Consider the following 27,591-nt stretch of genomic DNA (forward strand, 5'->3'; position numbering starts at 1 on the left):
CATGAATACAGCAGGCTTGTTAAGCATTTACTATGCTATGGCATATGCACATATTAATCTGAATATATTGGCATGGGGTCGAGCAAGAGAATTCTCGAGAGTCTTTGTTTCCCAAAAGCGTTTAGTAAGACTGATTTTTAACTTGAATTATTAAGACAGTTGTCGATCTATCTTTAAAGAAAATAAAATTCTTACGGTGCCTGCTGTGTACATTTTTCGATGTATTATCTTTGCCAAACAGAATATAGATAATTATCCGTGTAATTCTGAGAAACATGAATATAACACCAGACACGGCAACTTATTGAAAATTCCTAAACATAGAACATAGACATTCTATGAGAGGTCTCCGGATTACAATGCAATCATATATTACAATAAACTACCAGAATCACTCAAACGGACTGGAAGTAACATCATATTTCAAAAGAAAGTTAAAGACTTGCCATTAGAGAAATGCTACTATAGTTTCCAAGAATTTTTAGACGATAATTTCTGAAAAATAAAATATGAACTAGATCTGTATACGTTTTTATATATTTTAATTGTGTATGTGTTTATATGTATGTATAAATTTATTTATTTTTTTTTCTTTTTAGTGGCGTCTTGTATAAATATTAACATTTTTAAATTTACACCTAGTATTAATTCTGATTATTGATTGACTTACCATATATACACTATGTATAGTGAATGGTGAATAAAATATTATTATTATTATCAATATCATTTATAAACAAAGAAAATAGAAGAGGAGCTAGATTACTTCCTTGAGGAGCACCACTAGTTGAGAGTGAATTCTGTTGATTTGTGTCCTTTGTATTCTACAAATAGCGTATGATTCTGAAGATAAGACTGTAGAAAATTCAACAGTTGACTATCGAAACCAACAGAAAAAAGTTTATTCCGTAGAATTTGATGGTTCAATTTATCAAAGGCCTTTGAGAAGTCTGTATACAGTGTGTAACGACGAAAACTTAACAGAGCCGTTTTTGAATATAAAAAGTAAGATTTCTAAAAAAAGCTCGGACACTCGATTTCTAATTAAACGGGGACACCTTTCAGAATAATCAGATTTTGTGTAGTACACACCCCCTCGGAAGGGTGCGTCTGACGACCCTTATTTGGATAGGGAAAGTAGGTCGAGTGGCACCTTGTTTTAAAGGTCTTTCGAATACCTTCACAACTCTGTTAAAATTAAATTTTTGTAACGATTAGTTTTCGAGATAATTTGAAGTTAAAATTTCCATGTTACTAATACATTAGACAGACCACTCGGTAACTTGTATGCCTAAATAAAATTTTTTTTCGAGCAGTTCTCATCAGTTTTTTGTTAAATAAAATCCCTTTTTTAAAATCAATACCCACTCTTCTTCTTCCAGTTTTCATTAGTACATCTTTCGATTGTTTTGTTTAAACGGGTCGTGTATTGTTATTTGTTTAAAAATGCCTGACACTACTGCTGAAAGGGTTTCAGTTATTGCTTTGGCAACGACCAAAATGCTAATAGAACACCAATTTTATTTAACGAGCAAAACCCTGGTAAACACCTAACCAGAAATCAAGTTCTGGATTTGGTCACAAAATTCAGGGAGACAGGTTCGGTTTTAAATAAGAAAAAAAATGTTCAGAGAAGGGTAGTGAATGACGATAATGCGATTGGAGAGATTGGTCAAGTCATCGCCAATCCCAGGTTAAGTACCAGAGGTTTATCAGCAATGGCCGGAATAAGCCATATGAGCGCATGGAGAATCCTTAAAAACCACAAATTCCATCCTTACAAAATGAAACTTGTTCATGAACTCAACAGCAGCTTTTGAGCTGCTTTATTACATATGTTTTTCGAACGAAAGCTCATTTTATTTAAATGGTTGAGTGAACCGTCACAATTGCCGTTATTGGTCGGATGAAAACCTAAGACAATACGCAGAAATACATACCCGACATCCCCAAAAGTTGAATGTCTGGGCCGGAATATTAGGCAATCATATTATAGGTCCATTTTCCATTGATGGAAATTTAACCGGTGATTCTTATTTACAACTTCTTGAAGAGGCAATACAACCTCGTATAGTTGAAATAATTGAACAGGATCCAAGATGTCAAGATGAATTTATCCATTTTCAACAAGACGGTGCACCACCCCATTATGCCCAGCAGGTTCGAAATTTTTTTAATAATCATTTTGAAGGACAATGGATTGGCAGAAGAGGTCCAATTGAATGGCCAGCACAATCACCAGATTTAACACCACTGGACTACTTTTTGTGGGGATATTTAAAATCTAAAGTTTATGCTACACAGCCAGCCAATTTGGATGAATTACGTCGTAGAATTATTGATGAATGCCGAGCTAAAACTCCTGAGATGTTGAATAATGTGAGAGCAAAATTCGAACAAAATCTTTATTGTTGCATGAAGCAAAATGGCGCACATTTTGAACATTTACTCTAAATTTCCTATGCGAGTTACCCTTATTAGGTGTTACTCTTTTGTGTGTGCTTTAAAAACAATTATTAGGATTTATTAACCCTAAAACAGTTTTTTAAACTTTTCTGTGTCATCAGCATTCAAGGAAATCATCAGGTTGTATTCGTTGTGTAGGTAAGTTTTTAGTATGATTCACTTTTTTATCAAAAGCATAAAATATCCACGTGAAAAGGCAACCTTCATAAGGAGGTGCCACTCAATTTACCTAAAATGTAAGGGTGGTAACCAACCCCATCCCCGAAAAAATCTCCTTGTAATAAACAAATAATTCTTACTTTTTTACGAAATCAAATGGACACGTATCAGCAGGTTGTCATAAAAAGCAAAATTATTTTTTTTATGAAAGTTCTGAACGTAAATTGTACCTTAAAAACAATTTGATTTATTTTAAAAAGAGTTGAAATCAATAAAAATACCTTTAAATCTTCAAATTATCTCGAAAACTAGTCGTTACAAAAATTTTCTTTTAACAGAGATGTAAAGGTATTCGAAAGACCTTTAAAACAAGGTGCCACTCGAACTACTTTCCCTATCTAAATAAAGGGTCGTCGGATGTACCCCTCCGAGGGGGTGCGTACTACAAAAAATCTGATTAGTCTGAAAGGTGTCCCCCTTTAATTAGAAATCGACGTGTCCGAGCTTTTTTTAAAAATCTTACATATTTTAGATACTTTCCATCTATCGGGAAAACACGCAATCTTTAAGGCCATGTTAAAAATTAATTGAAGTGGCTTTGCAAAAATGTATGCACAGCTTTTACTAGAAAGCTCGGAATTTTGTCATCTCCTGCTGTGAATTTTGGTTACAATTTTCTGAGAGTTTGCAAAATCTCTTCTTCGGAGAATGCCTTTATTGTTATTATGGGAAAATTTGTTGGTTTTCTTGAGGGGTTATTATTATTACTATTATTCTCCTAAATTATTATTATTATTACCCTAAATTGAAAAGGGGTATAATTTTTGGAAAAGAAAGGTTTTTGGTTTTCTACTTCTCCATCTTTATACAAAAAAATGTGGTTAACTTCCAACGGAAGAAAAAAATGAACCCTTCACGAAGATGTGTAGATCATGCATGGATGTTACATTCAGACACAAACTGGAAGAAAAAGCCCTCTCGAAACAACTGCTTCCATATAACTATTGAATAACACTTTAGTAGTTTAGAAACAACTACTTTTATATGAACATTTGATTGTAACTAAAAGAATTTTTTCTATTCAGTTTGTACTCCAAACATTCGTTACGGAATTGAATCAGATATCATTTTACTTACACGGAACACTGTCAACCTCAATGGCGGACATCGATGTTTCGTAATAAAACACTTGTCTTATTTCCTCTTCAGCACCAATCTGACAGTGTTCCATGTAAGTGACATTTCATCTCTTTCATATACTATATTGTGTAGAAATCTTATGATATAATACCATAGTGTTATGAATAAATTGAGTGATTTATCCTATAATGTTATTCAGATTGCTGCTAAAGAGGCAATAAGACAAGTGTCTTATTCCGAAACATCGATGTTCCATCATTGAGGATGACAGTGTGTCATGTAAGTGAAATTCTATCTCTTCCATATACTATAATATGTGGATGATATCTAACTGACGGTAAGGATGTGAAAAAAATAGTGAATTTATTTCAAGAATTTGACATGAAAAATTGCATTAATAAACCGACACGTATCACAAGAACAACATCAACAAGTATCGATGTCATATTCTCGAACATTACAATAAATTCAGTCGATATTATAGACACACATTTGTCAGATCACACATTTCAAACATGTACATTCTCAATACCAGTGAATAAGGAGAATATAAAAAAAACAATATTCTCACGTGATTACTCAGGTGCTAATATGATAACATTTAGAAATCTGTTATTGTCAGAAGAGTGGTACGATACTTATAACTCTAGTACGGTTGATGAAGCTTTCAATAACTTCTATGCCACTTACGAATATAATTTCCAAATGGCTTTTCCTCTAAAACGTAAATTCCTTTAAAACCGTAAGAAGCCTTGGTTTACTTCAGAAATAAAAGAGCTCCATCAAATTTTATGTGAAATGGCTAAAGTTGCAAAAATTACTAATATTGATGTTATTCGAGAACGGTACAGAAATTTAAAAGTTATTTATAGACATAAGGTACGGCAAGCTAAATTGGAATATTATGATGCAAGACTTGTTGAGACCAGTAATATATCTAAAGAAAGCTGGCAAATAATTAATGAAGCAAAAGACAACACAATATCTGTTACACCATTGCAAATAAATATAGAAGATAAACTTGAAAATGATAAATTCAAAATAGGTAATTACTTCAATGAGTTTTTCATGAATGTGGTAAATACAAAACCAGATCTGAACAACCATAAATTCTCCCCCTTTTCTTATAACACAATGTTTCTGTATCCGACAAGTCCACCTGAAATCGAAGACATTATAAAAAAAACAACTAAGAAACCTTCTGCAGGAATTGATGATATTTAATAATAATAATAATAATAAATCGGCTTTATTGATAATACAAAAAAAAAACAATACAAAGATATATTTGAAAATGAAAATAGTTTACAGGAGATTCTGGTACTCCTTGGCGAAGTCTAGCTCAAAGCTACTCTAACTCAACCAACAAGCACCACTCCATAATGCACGCAAACATACAAAAATAAAAGCAATTAACAGTGATGGTACCACGAAATGAGAACCGTAAATAAAATAATAATTTGTGATTACCTTCTAAAGATAGTTGATAAATAATTTAATTGAATTGATCTGTTGTCTAAAAAGTAAAAGTTGACATTACTGACTATCATAGATATAATTTTTATATTTGTATTTGAATTTCCTGATATTGAATCTCTTCAATTGCTCAGGCAATGAATTATAGAGTTTTACAGCACCAAAAAGAAATGATCTCTGAAACTGTGCAGTGCGATGTTGTGGCATAGTTAATTTGTTTTTATGTCTGATGTTTCTTGAGTGAATATTTTCACGCAGAGTTAGTTTTTGTATTAAAAGAGAAGAATGGGGAAGGGTGATCAATTTATGGACAAAACAACCCAAATGATGAATCATACGGTTTTTCATATTGAGCCAGCGGGAGTTTTAAAGGCTTCAGAAATTGAATCATACTTACGAAGTCCATGAATTATGCGGCAACAAGAATTTTGCACTTTTTGTATTCTTTTTTTATCTGAATCATATAAGTATGGCCCATATATGAAGTCACAGTAGTTGAAATGGCTTAGCACCAAACTATCACAGAGCATTCTTTTTAGAGGTTGGCTCAAAATAAAACGATTACAGTATAACAGTTTCAATGACATATAAGCTTTTTTCATTAAATTTTTAACATGACAAGTAAATCTAAGATCAGTGTCAAGCATGACCCCTAAGTTTTTAGCTGTATTGACAGGAGTCAACATAGTATAACCTAGTTCTAAACGGAAATTGTTTTCTGCAAATTTACGATTCTTCTGCGATCCAAAGTGCATCATCATTGTTTTATTAGGATTAATTTTCAAATCATGTTCACTTGATAGCCCATTAATCAAATCAAGATCAGTGTTGAAGAGATTTTGTGCCTCAGCACACTCATCTATTTTAAAGTGCATGTATAATTGTATGTCATCAGCATACGCCTGTATTTTACATTTCTTGATGGACGAGATAATGTCAGTAGTATAAATGATGAACAATAAAGGTCCCAAAATGGAACCCTGTGGTACTCCTGATAGAATATCAAGAGGTAAGGACTGATGACCATCAACAACAACTTTTTGAGATCGACCAAGTAAATAAGACCAGATGAGAAATAAGGCAGTACTATCAAAACCATAATATTTGAGTTTCATGCAAATCAGCTCATGATTGATGGTATCGAATGCTTTCGAAAAATCTAGTAGTACCAGAGTGCTAATCATTCCCTTATCAAATCCCTCAACAATCTCTTGTGTAACAGTAGCAAGAGCTGTAGCCGTGCTAAAACCCTGCCTAAAACCACATTGCGATGGTGATGATAGATTATTGTTATCGAAATATTCATTAATTTGTAAATAAATAACTCTTTCAAAAATTTTACTCATGGTTGGAAGTATACTGATAATTCTGAGATCAGAATAACTAGCTGGATCATTATTCTTGGGAATGGGTTTCCCAATGGCCATTTTCCACAAGTCTGGAAAATATGAACGTTCAAAACAACAATTGATGATATGCGTAATATATTTATCTATAAACGGGCTACAAAGTTTCAACATTCTGATTGAAATATTATCAACCCCTGAAGCTTGACTTTTAATATCATTCAGGATTTTATGAATAGCTTCTTCAGTAGCGAATCGAAATGAGAAGTTATCTTGCCTGACTAAATAATTATTGCTATAAAATTCAATATTTTCATCACAATTATTAGAAACGTTTTGTACGAATTGGGCAAAATAGTTGTTTATTTCATCGGGATTCGAGAGGTGATTGGGTAATGAATATTGTTTTTTTGAACGAACATTGAGGTTAGAAAGAGCATTCCAGGTTTTGCGTGCTATTTTTTCAGAGCAGACAGACTTGAGATATGTCCTTTTTTCAGTTCTAACTATTGACAAGGTATAATTTCTCAATTCTTTATACCTCATACGATCATTAACAGATTTAGTTTTTTTGAATTTTTGAAAGGCTTTATCACGTTCTTTCATAAGAAGTCTGAGATTTTGAGTGAGCCAAGGAGCGGGTGGTTTGGTAATTCTAACTTTTTTAAGAGGGGCATGTCTGTCAAAAGTAGATATTAAAAATGAATTGAAATTGTACAATTTATTATCAATATCATTTTCACGGCAACTGGTATAAATCTGATAAAAAAGTATGCAAAGTGAAATTGTCGAAACAGCGGTATGTTACAAGTTTGGGTTCTATTTTGAATTTCTTTGTTAAATATTCAACGTAAACTAGCCTGTGATCTGAAATGCCTTGGGATGATAAAGTACCAGATCTTACAACATGATTATTATTACTAACGAAAATCGGGTCAATGAGCGTGCTAGAAACGTTGGTGATTCTAGTAGGCTCATTAAGAATTTGTTCCAAATTATAACATTCAAAGCAGTTGAGTAGGGAATTGGGTAGTTTGAAAAGGTCAACGTTGAAGTCTCCCATGCATATCACATCATCAGAAACAGGACAAACAGCGGATAAAATATTATCAAGGTCACCAATCATTCTCAAAAAATTAGTATTTGGAGGCCTATAAAATACGCCTAAGGCCAGACTCCTACATCCAAGTTTCACTTCAATAAAGATGAATTCAAGAGATTCTTCAACCACAAAATCAAAAGTTATTTTGTTGTACTTCAAATCATTTCTAAGATAAATTCCGACACCCCCACCTCTCCCTTTTCTATCCTCATGTATGAACTTGTAACCATAAATTTGAATCATGTTAGAATCAAACTGATCGGTCAGCCACGTTTCAGAGACCATTACAATGTCAAATTTGTTCTCATGTATAAGTACAACGAGGTCATTAAAGCCTGTAAAAATTGACCTGAGATTCAGATGAGCAATTTTCATAACGGAAATGTTAAATTTCAGATACAGGAAAAGCAGATTGTTTACTCATTAATTATATCCATGATATAAGTGTTGAAAATAAAGAAATACGGCAAATATTTTTTTTAATACAATTGTTTGAGAGGAAAAACGGATGAAATAGATCGGTAATGTACAAAGATTCTTGAAATGTAAGCGATATTATAATTTATTATTAGTAACAGATCAAACAAAGAATCAATTATCTATCAAAAGTAAATAACAGAAAGAGGAAGAATACCGAAAACACTTTTCAGTTATTTTTCCTTAACCTACAAAAAAACCAATGCGCTCCGAAAAATAAAGTAGATAAGTATAAATCAATGCCATAGAATGTCAGCAGACTAAAAAAAAAGTATGAAAAATTCGAATTGCAGAGGGCTAACAAAAAATAAAAAAAAAAAGATGTTACAAAGTTACCAATAAAAGATTTCATGATTCTATAAGGAGTTTATCAAGATCGGATTCACATTTCAAAAGTTTTTTCTGACCTTTGAAGTTCACATAAACAAGCCCATTAAAAGTCCAGGATGATTTATTGAAATGAGCACGAACTTTCTTGAACAAATTGAAGTTCTCAACGGTAAGCAGCTCTGTAATCATAATAGATGTTCCTTTAAGATTCTTCTTGTTGTTAAATATTAAATTCCTCGTCCAACGGCGGCAAAACTGAATTACTAGTGGCATTGGTTTTTTGGCTTGAGCAGTTTTTTTCCCTAGTCTATATATCTGACTGATATCGTGTTTAGTGATATCGGTTCCCATTTTAGCTGACAAAAAATTCGAGATAATATCAAATTGATTTGAATCTCCTTCATCAAGGCCATGAAAGACAAGATAATTGAAGTTTTTTTGGATTTCAAATCTATTTACTTTTGAAGTCACTTCTAATACGTCTTTACGTAAAGACTCCAGGTCATTTTTTAAATCCGTGAGGGAACTATTCATATTTTTTTCAAAGGAATTTAGCCTTTCAAGAAAAACTTCGATATCAAGATTAGTTGTACTTGCTGTTTGTTTTGTTGGAATATTATTCCTGATCTCTTGAAGTCCTTTCTGGAATTGTTCACTAAGCTTATCAACACGGCAGTTAAGTTCTTTTACAGTAATAGAACCTCCAGGCATTTCGAGAAGTTATAACACAGTTACTAAACGGTTATAAATGACAGTTCTGTATATATGGATGAGGAACAATTCAACCTAGCACTGACAAACAAATTTGTTAAATGTATCGGAGCGAACACAAAACGTCTACTCAGTACGGCGGACCATCACAGAATCTTTCTGGGGTTACTCTTAAATTTGTCAGTGATATAATATGTGATGCACTATCTTTCATAATTAATAAATCCTATGAAAAAGGAAAATATCCAGAAGTTCTCAAAACCTCAAAGTCTGTGCCAATATTTAAGGGTAAGGGATCTAGAAATGACGTCGGAAGTTATAGAAACGTGTGTATACAATCTCAATTCGCGAAAGTCCTCGAAAGCAGTTACAATACACGGTTAAGCAATTTTATAGAACAAAATAATCTTATTCTAAATTGTCAGCATGGCTTCAGGCATAAAAAATCTACAGAAACTGCTATAAAAGAATTATGTAACCATGTTTATTACTGCTTGAATGAAAAACAAAATCCAATAGCCGTTTATTATGACCTTAGTAGGGCTTTTGATACTATAGATCACAGATTATTAATAGAGAAACTTTATAGGATAGGTATTCGAGGAGTGGCCAACACTTGGATAGAATCCTATTTAAAGGATAGGTCACAGATAGTGGTTGTAGACAAAGTGAAATCTAACCGATTAAAAGTAACAACTGGTGTACCTCAAGGCTCTATTTTAGGTCCTTCACTATTTATTGCTTTCATTAATGATATTATATATTCATGTATATCTCATAACAAAATGATTATCTATGCAGATGATACAAACCAGCTGGTGGCTGAAAAATCTCTAACAGGCACTGTTACAACTAGCAATACATGTGCGCGCGAATTCCAACAATGGTGCGAGAATAATGGATTATCAGTCAACATCAATAAAACTTGTTTTATGGTATTTCAACAACAAAATATCAGCCTTGACCATAGTCTATTAATAAGAATGAATCATAGGTCCATAGAGCAAGTAAAATATTGTAAATTCCTTGGAGTATACATAGATCAGAAGCTCACATGGAATGTTCATACAGATCATATTGTATCCAAACTAAGCAGTGTTTGCTTTGTTATTCGACAACTACAAGGAACAGTATCTCTGGAAACTCTTAAGCTAGCTTATTATGGTCTTGTTCAGTCCACACTGAGTTATGGTCTTATTGTTTGGGGCAATTCTGCTCATATTCAAAAGGTGTTTATATACAGAAAAGAATTTTAAGATGTATGGTGAGAGCCAATCCTCGAGAGAGCTGTAGAGAAATATTTGTTCGTTTGAGAATTCTAACTCTTTCATGCTTATATATATATTTAATAACTCTTGAGGTAAAAAAACGGCACTTCAGCCATGAGAGGGGTTTTATGATCCACAATTATAGTACACGCAACACTAATTGTATACGTTTGCCATTCTCTCGCTTATCACTGGGACAGAATTCATATATGTATCAGGGAATTATTTGCTATAATCACACAGTCACACTAATGGGTGAAATTGAGAGCTTTAAATTATTTAAATCAAAATTGTTTGATCTTTTATGTTCAAATGCCTTTTATTCAATGGACGAGTTCTTAGCATTCTGTTCATAGTATATATAAATTGGTATAGGGTAGCTTATGCTTTTATTTTTATACTAATTGTATTTGTTGTATGTCTGACTAGTCCGATAAGTTTTAGGGAGGCAAGTTTATATGCTGTACTTGTAAAACTTCAGTGATGAATAAACATATCTATCTATCTATCTATTGAATTCTTTAACGAATGTCGGCAGAACAAACTGAAAAGGAAAAAATTTTTTCATATAATTCAACATTTATAGAGAAATAGTTCTTTCGAAAGTAACCTTTTTTACGTGTTACTCGATGTTTATATGAAAGTAGTTGTTTCGAGAGAATTTTTATTCCAGTTTGTGTATCAAAATAATTTCCATGCATTATCTGATCTACACATGTATGTAAAGTGTTTATTTTAAAATTCAATTCTTTCTTCCTTCAGAAGTTTCCCACATTTTTCTGTATAAAGATGAAGCAGTAGAAAGCAACAACTTTTCTTTCCCAAAAATTGACCTCTCCTAAAAATATATCCTTTTCAATTTAAATAAGATCCCGTTCTGGGATTGAATCAAATAAGCGAATGAATGTCATTACGTACTGTTGTTGTGACATGTGTAGATTCAACTCATCCGTGACATGAAGTCGTAATGTTATGAAGGAATTGAGTGCTTCCTCTTGTAATGTTATCCACAAGAGGCAATAAGTGTCTTATTCCGAAACATCGATGTCCGCTATTGAGGATGACATATACTATACTGTGTAGCAATTCCACAACGAAAGTTTGGAGAACAAGCTGAATACGAAACAGTATTTTTTGTATAATTCAATGTTCTTATAAAAGTAGTTGTTTCAAAAGTACTGTTCCTTTCATGTCATTAATTCTTTATATGAAAGTAGTTGTTTGGATGGAACTTTTTCTTACAGTTTGTGCCTGAAAGTTACTTCTATGCATGATCTACACATTTATTTTGAAAGTCATTGCTTTTCCTTCCTTCGGAAGTTTTACCCCTTTTTTTGAATAAAGATGGAGAAGTAGGAAGCCAAAAACTTTTCTTCCCAATTCATTTTCATTGTGAAAAAGGGAACGTATAACAATTTCAGCAATAAATCTCATCCGAAAAACATTACCGCTTATTTCTCCCTATATTGGAATGAATCTATATCAGTCCTTCTGCTGCCAAATTCCATTTGGATAGACAATAAATGAAGGTGCAGCTTGAATGTTGATAAATCTGATAACATAGCAAGAGTCAATTTTTAAACAAGTTTCAAAATCTTTGCTGTTTCACTTTTCTCTTTTTTTTTATTTTTGTATGGAATAATTTAGTTACCTCTTGGTGCAACATTAGCACAAGCTTGCAACATTTGACTTTTTCCTAATCCTGGGTCACCAACCATAAGCACATGGGATTCTGCCCTGAAAGTGTCAGATTTAGTTCCACCTATTAGAGCAAGTAAAAGTCCTGCTTTCACAATTTCATGGCCATAAATGTTTGGACATAGTGATTGGACCAGAAGCCTGAATAAATTGGGTTCTGAATGGATTTTCTGAAACAATCCGTGGAAAAATTATATATCTAGAATGCCTAAAGAATTTTAAGTATACTTTTGACACCAACATGGTAACTCGAAGGGCAACTGAAAATCAGTAATAGAGAACTGAAACATAAAGCAACCAAGTTGAAGTTTATTTTGCATTATTTAAAAATTGTTCTTTGTAACTCTCAGTCACACACAATCGAGAGAAAAAACTGAGGAGTCTTGTTACAAGTTTTTAGTAATGTAATGGAGCATCCAACTCCATTCCTAAATAATTGTGTTGACTAGTGTAATGCAGCATTTAGCTACATTCCTAAATAGTGTTAATCAGTATATACACGCTAGCTCCGAAAACGGACCGTCTCAAGTGCTGTCTTGGCGACGGGATAAGATTATACCCGATATCACTCGACGAGTGTCTTCAGCGTGCAGAACTGGACTACCGTTACATGTTATCGAGTGGAGGTACTCTCAGGGACTTAAATCACTCCATTGCGTTCTGCCTTTAGAGGGCTGAGCTGTAAGAAGACGTCTCCTAGTGGCTCTGGCATTGAATTGGCTGTAACCATACCAGCGACCCTCTGGGTAGGCGATTGTTGCCGTTTATAAGCGCCTTTGAAGTTTGTTGAGCTTAAGGCCCTTTAAAGGGAGTGCAGAACCACCCGACTGTCCTGGAAAATCATAGTATGTGAAGCCCACCAAGTCTACGTTGAGACAATCGTCGTTCTGAGAACCAACGAATCCGACTACTCTCCAGTTTCTTCCCGGAACTTGACCTGAGACACTTGTAAATAGAGTTAACAATTTGTGTAAGTTTTATTTTATTCCACCTGAAGTGTCTTTCTACTTGTCAAACCCCAGACATATTTTCTCCAACTGAGCTACCTGAATTAAGAAAAGCAACGTCAAGGGAAACCACATTACAGTAGTAATAAATAGTATTACGTATTACTTTGTTGCCCAAAAGCATTGCATCCATGATTCAATACCAAAGAGTGTGGTTTCGATCTGATAAAGAATCTCACAAACTACACCTAAACGATTTGATCAAGTGATTAATGTGATTAATCACTTGAAAAAGCTAATGTTTAGCGAAACATGTTGTGATATATTTTTTCAATAAAGTTTGTGGAGATCAAACCGTTTAGGTGTAGTTTGTAAAATTACTATGGATCTTCATCAAGTAACGGCCGAATTAATCAGAAAAAAAATGATAAAGAATCATTAGTTGTATTAGACCAGATGAAGGATGCAACATTTGAAATATTCTGTAAGTAGTAGTGATAAACGATTTCCTTCATAAAGACGCTATTCATTTACTTAACAGAAAACTCAAACCACAAATGCCAAAGATAAATGAGGGTTTCAAAGGTTGTTCATTGCAAAGCAATGCTTCGGTATCGGCCGCTTTCTGTCTGTTTGTCTCTCTCTCTCTACACCTCTTTATATAAGAAACTTACCTTAATAAGATAGTAGTCATTAGTATTGAAAGTTATTCCCTCTGTGGACTCGCTTTTGTTATGCCTTTTGTTGTTGTAAACAGAAATTGCTTCTAAGTATAAACTGAAGACAGTGTTTTGTTTATTTTTTCCATGATTACTCAAATGATCTCTCACCTGAAATAAATATACGTCAATTTGATATTTTTCTTTGCTGAAAAAAAATTATCCAATTGAAATATTACTGAAAGAAAGTGTGTTGGATTAAATTTGACTTTTAGAGAATTCTCGTGGTTTTGTCGATAAATAGACTCATTTCATTTTTCAAATCAAATATTTCACGTTATTGAAGATTTCGACTTTTTAATTTACAATCGATTGCCACTAATAACACTCGTTTTATCTATTGGTATCTCTGGTCAAGAAATGTATGGTTCTCCGTTGTTTTTTGTGTTCAACATTTTCCCATGCTTGTTTCTTTAGAAATATTGGATTTATGATGACTTTACTCAATTTATTGTGTTTGAAAAGGAATTTTCTGTTCTAGATAAGATATGTCAGAGAGTAGTAATCGTGAAATGGTGGTTATTTTAGATCATTTGTAAAAATGAAATGATTTGCAGTTACCTTCCAGGCAATCATAAATGTCTATCTTTTTCTTTTTCTAATATCTTGGCAATGAATACAGTACACTTCTGTATTCATTAAAATGATATATTTTCTGAAATCAATTAACATTTGAATATTTAAGCAAGCTATCCAATTTTAGTTTACACCTGCTTAAATTGTGAATAAGTTGAATGAAATAAATTAAATATCTAAACTCGATTCTTTATAGTATGATTTCATTACAGAACTATAAGGTAGGTCAGATTTGAAATTACTGTAGTTTTTTCCCAACACCAAACCGTTATTTTAACACCTCGACACGTGTTTCGATCACCAAGTGATCATCTTCGAGAGGAAGTAACTCTAGTAATATTCATTACTACACCAAAGGTTCCAAACAGTGCATCACAAGGTCAGATTTATTCGTGGATTGCAATGAATTATAAAGCTTTTCAGCCTCTCTTTTGTCTATAATCCCAAAACTATTTGGACTGAGACTAAGTTAATTTATCAAAATATTCTTGATTTTCCAAAGAACATTTTTTATTGACAAAGTATAAAACGATATGCAATAATGTTATTTTTTGAGGATTTCACAATGTTACATGGATTTTTTGATAAAAAATAAATGGAAGGCTTTTTCAAATTCAACATTAAAATATTTTGAATTTTATTTTAAGAAAGTTCAGTAAACTGGGAGATAATGAATATATAATACAGGATATTACAAATAACATAAATTAATTAACTATCTATATTTCATTCTGAAAATCTCTATATTTCTACTTTTCGACTTACTTTAATGACTCCAGTAACAGTAATATCATCTCCCGGTATGCAGGTTTTTACCAAATCTTCCAATAATTCACATTCAAGCATTCGAGGTATTCTAGCATGGTCAAACTAAAAAAAAAAAAATTTGTAAAAACAAACCAGAGCAGGCAGTATAAAGTTACTTGTTCTGAACCAAGTAGTTCTTGAATTTTAATAGATTGCCAACTCATTGTCCTATTGAAGTTAGACATGGGTTCAGCATTGAAATTAGATTGGGCTCTGCAACCTACAGTTTGGCATTTTGTGGGGGGAGTGTAGGTTCCATCCACTTGTTTCACTATCTGAGTTCCAGAACAAATACTGCAAGAGAAAGTCATATACTGGCACATAAGTTTGACATGTCCAGCTTTTATAACTGTTCCTTTTACTGTAACTAATTTTCCTAAAAAAAAAAAAAAGAAAATAAATTAATCACCCTGTTCAGTCATAATATCTGATTCATGAAGGAAGGTTTCCTTTACAATTTTCATTTTTTCACAGTGTTTGAGGTGAGAATTCCCAGAAAAATGCATAGAAAAAAAGACTTTTGTTCAATAACATTGTAGTTTTTCAGATAATATATTTGGCAAATTACCTGACCTGGTTTAGGTAAATTGTCAATAACATTCGTCGACCCTTTCTTACCTGTCATTATGCTATTTGACTGCTCGACAACAGGTAGAAAAGGATTGACGAATGTTATTGATAATTTACTCAATCCAGGTAGAAGAAGAACTTTATTTCCAGAAAGGCAAGCCTATTTTATCAACACATAATACAAACAAATGAAAATAATTATTCTACTTTCAACGAAATATCAGAAAATCACAAAAAAATCAGAAAAAACTATATAGCACATATTCTATGTAGGATACACTTTTACATATTCATTCAGAACAAAGTCTTACAGTTATCATAAAATGAAAATTTTCTTTAGACAAATAAAAATGAAATGAAATTAATATATTTTAAATATAAATAAGCTTTAATTCAAATTGTCCTTGTTAATGTTATCAAGTCTCTCTTGAATAGATGGATAGAAGAAGAATTTATTATATTATTTGGCAGTTTATCAGAACTACCCAGATATTATCACACCAGAGTACCTGAGTAAATATATACAGGGTTTACGCAATTTACCTAGAAGTTCAAAAATAGCAAACAGCACGACGGCAGATAGAAAAGGGTCGACGAAAAAGCCTTAACCATTCTGTCAATGCATAGTTGAGTTAAAATCAAAGTAAATGCAATCAAAAGTATCTTCTCGATATAGAATATGGAATATCATGAATAATGTTCTTTGATCGTTAAAATATATATTTGTCTATAAAATACACACAAGAGCTTGCCATATGCAAAGAACAATTTGCTCCTTTAGTAAATTGCCTGTCTGCTGCAGAAATGTGAACCAAAAGAACCACAATTCATGAACAAAGAACAGAGGTCTCCAAACAAATCACATCAAAACGTCTATGACCTGAAAATGAAGAATGGCTCCAAAATTGCATCTTTCCTAAGTCCTAAGTTGTTAATCAATTAGAAGACATGGACGAGAAAATTTTACATATAGCCAAAATAATAAAGATTATAAACAGTCTTCCTTCCCAGTATAGTAGTAGTAGTAGTAGTAGTTTATTTGACCAGATTATGTAGTTTATACATTTATGGCAAGTCACAGTAAATTCACAGTCATATTAGTCAAATCAAAATTAAAAAATATATAAAAATATAATTAAAAGAACAATTAACGTCTAGTAACAGATTATCAATATATAGTATAAGATTTAAAATTTAGACATGAGCAATATATTTTAAAATACAATAAAAGATCATGGTTAACCATACTTATGATAGCTCATAAGGCTTAAAGTACCTAACTGAGTCCATATACTCATCGGTACTGTAAAAGCAATTTTCTAGTAGGTAATTTTTTAGGACTAATTTAAATTTTTTGAATTCCAATATTTTGATAGAGTGGTGGAGAATGTTATACAGATTCAGATTTAGGGAGTTTCTGCGGCTTACAGATAACCTGTGATAACGAGTATTTAGTAAGTCAGCTGATCTGGTATTGTGGTTATGGATGTCGGAGTTTTTTAGTAAAGTATCTTTATTGCGATGTATTTCTAGCAGAACAGTATAAATATATAAAGTAGGCAGAAGCATAATACCCAGACGAATAAAAAATTGATGGCAGTGGTCTCTGTATCCCAGGTTAGCCAAGATGCGTATGGCTTTTTTCTGGCATCTGAAAGCAGCAATTGCGTTAGTAGAGTTTCCCCAAAGGAGAATACCGTACGAAAGTACAGAATGAAAAAGGGAAAAGTAAGATATTCTCATAATATAAGGGTTCGTTACATGTTTTAACCTTCTCAGAACGAAGAGAGCACAAGATAATTTGCGAACAGCAAGGTCAAGATGATTTTTCCAGCTTAATTTGTCATCAATCGTAATGCCTAAAAACGATACATTTGCCCCCTCACGATAATTAGTGTTTGTGGAGACAATCAAATTTTGGGTTTTTCTTTCATTCAATTTGAGTTTATTCTTCGTGAACCAAAGCTTAGCTGAGTTTTGTACTGTGATGACAGAGTCTTTCAAGTTAGTGTAAGACTTGCTTGAGCAAATAATTGTTGTGTCGTCAGCGAATAGAAAACATTTAGTAGGTGCAATGGCGTGGCATAAGTCATTTATATACACAATAAATAAGAAAGGTCCCAAGATTGAACCTTGAGGGACGCCATGCTCGATTTTTTTCAAATCAGATTTTACATTGTTCAGCTCAACACACTGAAATCTGTTTGTAAGATATGAACGAAGGAGTTCCAGGGTAGTGCCCCTTATGCCATAATAACTTAGTTTTTCAATAAGTAGGGAATGTGAAACGCAATCGAAGGCCTTGGTCAAGTCGCATAATGTCAGAGAAGTATGCCTGCCCTGATCAAGGCCTTCCACTATCTCGGCAACAACCTTGAAAGCAGCGTGGGTAGTATTTTTGTTTTTCCGGAAACCAAACTGTGATTCGCTGAAATAAAGTTTGTTTTCAAAAAAAGAGTAAAGCCTATCTTTTAGGATAATTTCAATTATTTTGCCAATCAATGGAATGATACTAATTGGACGATAATTGTCCATTTGGGATTTATCGCCCTTTTTAAAGAGTGGAATCACCTTAGATATTTTCAAAGTATCAGGAAAGATGCCACTGGAAAAAATTATATTAATTAAGTAAGTCAAAGGATTTAAAATAAATTCAGCAGAGGTCTTAAACAACTTGCTATTTAGGTCATGAACGTCTCGAGAGCTAGAGTTGCTCAATTTATTTATTGCAGTTAGTACTTCTTGAGGACAAACTGGATCTAAAAAGAAAGAATTTACAGGAGAAGGAAAATTTCTAAAATTATAAGAGTTTTCTGGGTCAATACTTGGGAGAGACCTGATAGTATTCTCAGCAACGGTACAGAAAAAGGTGTTAAAATCATTTTCAGAAAAGTCAGTAGTCAGTTTTTTGCGTGATATCTTATTTCTTTCAGAGTTTATTATATTCCAACATGCCCGTGATGTATTCTGAGAGTTTATCATATATGCATCATGGGCATATTTTTTTTGTCGCAATAATTCAGCACTGTATTGTTTCTTCATGAGTTTATAGGCTCTAACATCGACAGGACTTCTAGTTGCCTCGGAGACAATTCTGACAGCTTCTCTCATAGATTTTAAAGTGTCATTGAACCATTTAATTTGGAAGAGATTCTCACTAGGTGAATTTCTCTTCAGGGGAAAAGATTCTCTAATATAAGTTTGAAGAGTCTCTATGAGAAAATCGCAATAGTAGTTTACATCGACACCATTGGGTGAAATCACATCCCAATTTGTCTTAGATAACTTGCTTTTGAAACGGTCCATCCCAGATTTTGTAAAACGAACTGTCTGCATAATATCATTTGCGTGACACACACTCTGATTTAAGACTATGAATTGGCCGTTATGATCAGAAAGACAGGGATCAAGTGTACCTACCTCTAGAATTTGATCGTTCAGGTCAGTGATTATATTATCTATGCAAGATGAGGATAAAGTTGTAATTCTGGTATAATTCAAAATTTTTATAGATAAGCCATATGATTCTATTAAATTATTCAAAAGTTGTAGTGATGGTGTATTGGACAGGAAATTTATGTTAAAGTCACCTAATAAAATAATTTTCATTTTTGGTTTGGAGTATTTAAATAATAAACCTTCGAGATTGCTCAGGAATAAGTTAATGTCCCCTGTACAGGGTCTGTATACGCAAAATAACAGAAGATTCTGAGGTTTTAAAAGTATGCCACAAAACTCCGAATGGCATTCCACGCTGAAGTCGCCCAAGTTCAAAATATTGAAATCCAAATCATTTTTACAATATATTGCAACCCTACCATGTTGGTGAACATTTCTAGTGAAATAGGCAGCAAGTTGATAGTTTTGAATATTGATAGTTTGCAAGTGGTCACTGTGTAGCCAGTGCTCTGACAAACAAATGACGTCGAAAGTGAAGTCATATTGAGAGACATTGTGTGTTTATATGGAAAATACTGAAATTATTGTTGATAATGTTAGTATTATTAACCTTATTAGTGTCATGATATGCATTTAACTTGTCAAGTTCGGACCCGTCCCTCCTTGTGTCTTGGACGTCGTGACGTATGTGAAATATGCTCACTGCGTCATTACCATTAATCAGTTCATTGAAGTTTGTAATGGTTTTGGAATAAGATTCACTTCCATTTATAAAAAATTGTCTGGCCTTTGATTGTTTACCCTTCGCTTTTGAAAGTCTCTATACTTTTGAAAGTCGAATCGTTTAAACCCTACTCCCCTTGGCCACAGTTCAGGCTGGTAAATATTTTCTTTATGTATTAAATTAACTCCAACCATGAAGCATCTCAGTTTATTTGTTTCACTGCTTATGTCCTTCACTGTACAATCCTCGTTTCCTCCAAGTTTTCCTTTTAAATATTTAGTGATATCTTCCTCTGTCACTTTTTGTTGAACCCTGTATACATACATCCAGATTTTTGACTCTTCTCCAACAAAGACATCATCCTTGGCTTTACCTAGTTTTGATCTTTGCTTCCAGTCATTTTGCTTCTGGTGTTTTTTTCGCTGTACTACCGTATATCCTTGATCATTTGTTGCAATCTGGTATTCACCTGGAGTTTTATTCAGATTTAAAATATCGTTCATCACTTCTTGTTGTTTATTTAGTATTGCTTCACCATTAGTCATCTTTTCCTTTAATGGTATGTTTTTGTATGTTCATATGTTCATCACGGCATGGAATTTGGTAGATCTCTCTAAATAAACCTTCAGCAAACTGATACCATGCCTGATGAAAGAGAAAGAGAAACTTTGTAACAGACAGGACAATGAAGATTCATTGGTATTCCAAATACAGTCTATAAGTTCGCACTAACTTAAGCACATAGGAACAAAGGATTTCAAAAATTCAATGTCTCGAATGTTTAGGAATTTTCCATCCTGCTAGTTTATATAGACAAAGCTATTACCTCAATATAGGTAGCACACTGAATATATTACTCTGAACAGTATGAAAAAGAATCTGGAAATAAAGAATATAAAATAGAAGAACTCAATAAAAAAATTCAAGCATTGTGGAGCCTGGTTAATGCCTTCATATAAAATAATTAAAAAAGTCGAAGCAAGATTTTGAATATGATGTGCTAGACTGCAAAAAATTATATGAAATGAAATAAGTAATAGAAATATCCTCAATTAAAAAAAATATAGTGGAAATGAAATCTGAGAACAATGAACTTATGAAAACAATTCAGAAAAAAAATCAACTTTATAGATATGAGAAGGACAGAAGAGATAGAATGAATTAACCAATTTATGCCAACCTCTATCAAAACTCTGACCCCCAAAAAAAATCTGTAATTGAATGAACTTAGAAACTTGAAAGAATATGATGATATAAGTATCAAAACTAGCCATCAAGAAATAGAAAACAAAAACAGCATTGGGATGATAATACTTATGAACTCCAATGTAATCATATGTGGAAAAATAATGATAAAAAATATATTTGTAGTCTCTGGATATCATAGCAGAGATATTACTGACTTGCTGATTAGGCAAACAGAGGAACTCACTGTTTGATCTATTGTGTTGGTAAATCATGTATGCCAATTTGTTAAGAATTTCACCAAAAATGATTTTATAATATTATGGTCAAACAGTTCAACTTCGCTGTCAGTGAATAATTTATTTGGTAAACTCAAACATACATGTGTTACTAATATCTCAGAACCATATATATAAATGCAAAGCAGATCATTTATGAAAAAACTCAAAATCCTCGCAAAATCCATAAAGTAAATAGCAAACAAATTTCCTATATTGACTGCAATATTCTTAGCAGGAAAAATTACTTAAAAGACAACTACAGCCTGAGCAGAACCAGAAAATATTTCATAACAAAGTCTATTTTAGTATTACTGAAAGGGTTCAATAAAGACAAAAGAATGCAAGAGAGTGTGTAAAATGTGTTGAAAACAAATCCAAATACCATTGGAGTTCATGCTGGAAGGCAGGAAATTCCAAAGGAATACTATCTCGCAAAAGGGCTCCAATAATCACTATACTTTTTTAGAAAAGAACTTACCCAAACTATCAATATCTTCAATGCTTTTGAACATACAATCAATAATAAATTAATATATGTTTTTAGAAAATATTATATTTTCTGACAGGTATTAGTAACAGAGCACTGGCTACAAACCAGTGAAATGAGCTATGCGGAAAACTATATTGTAGTATTCAGTGATAACAGAAAAATATCACCTCACGGATGTAACCAAATACTGGTCAAGAACTTCTCTGCGCAAAACTTTTGCTTCAAAAAATTCAGTTACATACTGGAAGAAAAACAATTTGAATTATCTCTTATTCATAGCACAAGTCAGTTTATATTGTATATGTATATATGAATCTCCCTTCAGTGATATAAGTGTATTTTTGAACAAACTAGAAAAACTTCTTAATGAATAACTACAAGATCATTTATTATTCTGACTGGAGACTTCAATAACAACTATGATGAGAAATCAGCTCAAACCAGGTTATTGAGAAATTTACGGCAGTGTTTTGACTTGAATATGCATGTTACACGCCATTCTTTATATTCTACATCCACAATTGACTGTTTGTAGTAATATGCAAGATAATCTTGATTTTTGTTTAGTAATTAGTGCAGGTTTATTGAATCATAATGTAGTGTTAAGTAGTTTCAGTCAACTAGTCAACTATTTAAAAGTTTTTTGAAGTCCAAGTAGTCGTTTCTCCTAAAGTAGAAGGGAGTGCTAAGTTTTAAGTTCAATCTGTAAGTCTAACAAAAAACTTTTTCAAAAACTATTTATTGTGAATATTTATCATAGGATGATGCGTCTTTTACTTAAAAAAAATTCTGAACTCACCGTAACAATTCACTCGGAGGTCTTTTAATTGCAAGATAGGTTCGACATTAGATATTCGGGCTTGAATCATGGGCACTTCCACCAACTTTACTACATTTTCACGATTTTCTTGGGCTTCATTTTCATAACTATCTATGATGAACTGGTGCATTGCCAAACCTATGCATTTGAGAGAATATTCACAGTTGTCAATTAAGTCATCTTTGAAATTAATCCACTTGGACAATATTTCATTGTGATCAACTATGAATTTATAGTCAATCGTAAACGATCTAGCATTGACAATGTCTGCAATGGAGTAAATTGACGAATTTTCTTTGAAAAATGTTTTAAAACATGATACATGTTTCAGTATCTCTGTACAATCCAAATTAGCTAAAAATAAAAATTATTCCATGAAAATCCTTCAAATATCGACTGAAGGTCTAGGTTCATATTGAAACTAACTTTCATCAGGAAAGTATAATCTGAATCCACTGAAACCATGGTTGGGTAAGTTGGTTATAAAACTCGGTTCATTTTTATTGTCATACGTTTTGTTTTTTCTTGGAAATTTTTTATTGAACCAGGGTTTCGACATAGCTAATATTAACTTATATTTACATCACAAATGTATACGAACTTCTTTTGAGTATTGTCATATGTTTTGACTTCTTGTAATTGAACCTCAAAATCACATTTTAAAATTTCAAACAAAACAAATCGTTTTTTTTCACACAGAACAACAGAATACAGTTGCTCATAGAACCAAACAACAGTGCTTATTTTGTCACAGACGTCTAATAAAAGTCGCATTTAAGTTGACACCCGAACGATCTCTGGATATGTACCGGTTTTTTGAGCACAACTGGTAATGAACAGTATGTAAAATATATTTCGGATTTGTGTTGTTTTGTGTAAGAAGCATCTCTTTGTATCAAAATGTGCCCGTTCACAGATATTAAATTAAGGAGGCGCCACTGTAGTAAGAGTGTAAATTTTAAATGAAGCGTTAAAAGTTAAAGAAAAACAAGAGTTAGGTAAAACGGAAGTTGGAACCCCCGCTCGTAGAAGCTTTTTAAATTTCACAATAACTCATTGACTGTCAACGTTATGTCAAAGTAACTTTGTTGGGTATATATCAACCAAATAATATTCGACTACGTGATTAGTTACATTTATATCATTAACAACGTGAGTCATTAAAAATATTAAATATTTGAACTAAGTATACCTCAGGTTGAGTACATATCATACCACTCTTGATATTAGCGCCATTTTGATCGAATTTTTAGTAGTGGACACTTTTTTAGCTAAATCATCACTTGACATGGTTTTCCTTACCTCTACCCACCATAATTCAAATATTTCAACTTATTTGTGGCTACCATTTCATTCGAAAGATGTCTCTATGCATCCAATAAACCTGCCCTAAGTTTACTGTCCTTGACAGTATACCATAAGCACAGAACCCCTAAACTTTGCATAACAACTGAAAACTGCACTTTCCTGTTGGTAATTCGAGTTTCTGTAAATTTTCGGTTATGGGTTGTGTAAGACATTTTTTAGCGAGGCACTCAAATTGGTTGTGGAAAAATTCGTATTAAATATTATATATAATGTAAATTGTAGGGAAACTAGTCATGAATTCCTCTCAAAAGTTTATTAAGCCAAAATTCAAATCAATTTGTACATAATTCTCGAAGTTCAAATCTCTTTTCTCGCTGAAATGAATTTCCAACATATATTATGAACTATAAACATCCCAACATTTCAATTATCTTTATGATACAAAAAATCCGTTTGTATATGGATAAATTATGGACCTATCAGTATGTCTTTTCTATCAATATCAAACAAATAACAAGAGATACAGATACCGCGAGCTATCACAGTGCTGACACAGTGCGCACGTTATAGTCCCTCCCTCTTTTAACTTTTGAATGGGACAAAATTTAGGTGAAAGGGTAAAGGCAGTGGCGGCACAAGACTTAAATTTAATGTGGGCAAGGTACACTTCGCAAGGCCCTATGATGGTGCAAGAAGAAGGGTTTATAAAATAAAAAAAACATTTGAAATTAAAATTTTTTTTTTATTAAGAAACACATACCAACATTTTTCCTTGTACTTTTTTGGAAAATCAAACAGAAAACTAAAAAATTAAAAAACCAACTCGAAAGTAATGAAAAAAATCATGCCCAGTGAAAGTCACTGACACTGCGACTATTCACTCACTTTACTAAAATTAAAGAAACAAACATTTTCTTTTTCTTTGTGCTGAATCGGATTCCCATTTTATCCCTTTAAGTCTATCTTTCTTAGTGCCTAAGCCTGATATGATTTATAAATTGTGAAGAATGCACCAAAATATCCGTAATCCATAAAAAAATAATAACATTAGTATAATTAACTGTAATATATGATAATACCTATTACTTTTTCAAATTTATTTTTGGCTTTGAGGCTGGAGGCCCTTTGCACCGTGAGTCCGTGGCCGGTGGCCCACATCACCTTTCTTTGGGAGATTCTCACATTTTTTGTATAGAGATGGAGAAGTAGAAAGCCAAACCCTTTCTTTCTTGAAAATCAATCTCTCCTAAAAATGTATAGGTATATATAGAAATGTATATATAAAAAAATACTTTTTTTATTTTTGGGAGTCGGATTACTCTTTCCGAGTTATAGGTACGCAGTTTTACATTCTTTTTAAAAACTTGCAAACAAACGATAAATATCATAATTTCAAGAAAAAATATATTCTAAGTTCACTCCAGTTCATTTAAAATAAATATTCAAAATGTTTACCACTCGATCTCTGAGGAAATAATGAAATTCAAATGAATTTTGTACATTTTGAAATTTTTGTGGGGTAATTTCGTTGCAAGCACCTCTTTTTCTAACCACAAGTTCTGAAAATAAAGTGCGGTTTTGAATCGTACACTTCAGATGTCATGTATCCCCTCAAAAATATGTAGAGGCGTCATATTACTCATCAGGTGATCTATAGTGGGCTCTTCTGAAGCATCACGTTTGCATGTCTACCGGTATGGATAATTGACAAATTCAATTGAATTTTCAACTGATGTATTTCAGCAAGAGAAGGCTGGTTTGAAAGTGACTATATGACAGTTCAATTCATTTATTACTATTCAGGAACATAAAGTTTTTTGACAAGTCATAAAACTATTCTAAAAATATGTAGGTATAGTAAAATCAGTCGCATATTGAGACATATCTAGAGGTATGTCAAATAATTGGAAATATCTATAAGAAAATAACATATAGGTACATTATGAAAGAGAGGACAATGGCAGATCAATATCTTCAGATGACGTGGTGCAGCAGATTTTTCCTGGTTTTCCTGCAGCTGAAAAAGCAAATGCCCCACTGGAATCAATGATGTCGCCCCGGAGCGCCAATTAATTTTTGTTGTTTCTTAATTTCATTATTTGTATTACTTTCTTCTTTAGTATATATCAAAATTGTCGTATAAAGTTGAAATATGTAAGTACTTCGCATAATCTAATGTTATCTTCAACTGTAGGTATATATACACACGTATCGATACCAAGGGAAAGTGAAGAAATTCCGTCGTCAAAAGTAGATAAAATACAAATATAGAAATGAAGTTGTATGTATTAGTTTGAAGCAGTTGTGAGAGGGTCATTTCAGACCTACTAAATATAGTAGTAGTCTTAGCTAATCTTTCACCGTGTTTTGGAATGCTATGTCGCTAATAATCTGCTTAATTTCTTGTGACAATTCGTCGTAACGGAGAATTGTATTATATCGTGGAGAATCTCAAAAGTGAATTAATCTATGCTGCAAGAATCGCAATACACTTCGTTTATTGTAATTATGATTTGAGGCATTTGTCGAGAATGATGACAAGTTACGTCTAGCAAACAAAATGCATTTAATGATGAAAATGGAAGATCCAGTCGGATCTTCATTCAAAATTAAATATAAGACGAACTATTCTCTTATGTGCAATAAAAACGCGAATGAAATCTGCCTAAACCCTAATAATGCTAATATTGAGGTTGGAGGTAATCCATCGCATAATATAGGTTCATTAGTCCCGCCTCGACCAAGCTCAACTGTAACTGTTTTAGAACAGTTACAGAACAGAACAGGTATGTCATTTAGATTGGAACAAACACTATCCCAGGTAGTGCCTAGGAATTTATCTAACTATTCAATGTTTGGATATCGTCAATTTCGCATTTTTTCCAAAGTGAAAATTCACAGATGCTGATTCAGAGACATTCAGTATTAGCTTGTTTCTCTGCACCAGGTACTGAATTCATTTAGAACACTATCTAGTTTGATAGTAAGTTGCTCTGCAGTATGGTAAGATATAGTTATGGTGACTTCCGCGAACATTTGTTATATACTCATCTTCCATTTGAAAAAAAATTTCATTACCATGTATGAGGAACAGTAATGGCCTAAGGAGTGAGCCTTAAGGCACACCGAGATTCACACTACTGGCGTTAGAAGTTGATCCATTACACATGCTCATATCATCGAAATAAGATTCAATTTGATCATGTTTCTGGAGAGATCCAAATTTGAAAGTTTAATTAAAGGACATACAGAGCTTTGGTCTGATTAAAACATTAAAAATTACTCACATAATAGATAGAGGATGTCTCGATACATTTATTACTTCCAAAAGAATGTTGATTAAGACAAAAAAGTTATTGATTTATTCAAACAGGTGGATATCCAAATGTTATGAAGGCAAATTCATTTCTACCGAGGATGCTACAGTGCCTAGAAGTTAAAATGTTTCAAATATTGTGTAACTATATTATCATGAAAAATGTTCTCTCATAGAATGACCTGCTAGATTACCTAATATTAAGTTTTTATATTTTTGTGCGGATTCGTGAAATCGAAAGTGTATGTTACACCATCGCAGTTTATTCCGAAGCTT

The 27,591-nt window shown here is 32.7% G+C and overlaps 1 protein-coding gene across 3 annotated transcripts in view; it reads right to left on the reverse strand.

The window, feature by feature from the left end:
• LOC111510256 (DNA helicase MCM8) overlaps window positions 1-23,405 on the reverse strand; it is a 35,249-nt gene extending 11,844 nt beyond the window's left edge. The window contains exons 1-6 of one of the 3 annotated variants that reach the window (XM_074183642.1): window positions 23,293-23,405; window positions 22,671-23,045; window positions 15,339-15,598; window positions 15,181-15,285; window positions 13,795-13,950; window positions 12,127-12,343 (exon numbers count right to left, since the gene is read on the reverse strand). In XM_074183642.1, coding sequence (XP_074039743.1) covers window positions 12,127-12,343; window positions 13,795-13,950; window positions 15,181-15,285; window positions 15,339-15,598; window positions 22,671-23,045; window positions 23,293-23,311 — 1,132 coding nt within the window. In that variant the 5' untranslated portion in view covers window positions 23,312-23,405. Of the gene's footprint in view, window positions 1-12,126; window positions 12,344-13,794; window positions 13,951-15,180; window positions 15,286-15,338; window positions 15,599-22,670; window positions 23,046-23,117 lie in introns of all 3 variants that reach the window. The other 2 variants (XM_074183640.1, XM_074183643.1) reach the window with 2 other exon arrangements.
• Between the last annotated feature and the right edge of the window lie 4,186 nt (window positions 23,406-27,591).

This window comes from Leptinotarsa decemlineata, unplaced genomic scaffold (genome assembly GCF_025532065.1).
Source record: "Leptinotarsa decemlineata unplaced genomic scaffold, Ldec_3_MD MMD2_tig00026340_RagTag_RagTag, whole genome shotgun sequence".
Lineage (NCBI taxonomy): Eukaryota > Metazoa > Arthropoda > Insecta > Coleoptera > Chrysomelidae > Leptinotarsa > Leptinotarsa decemlineata.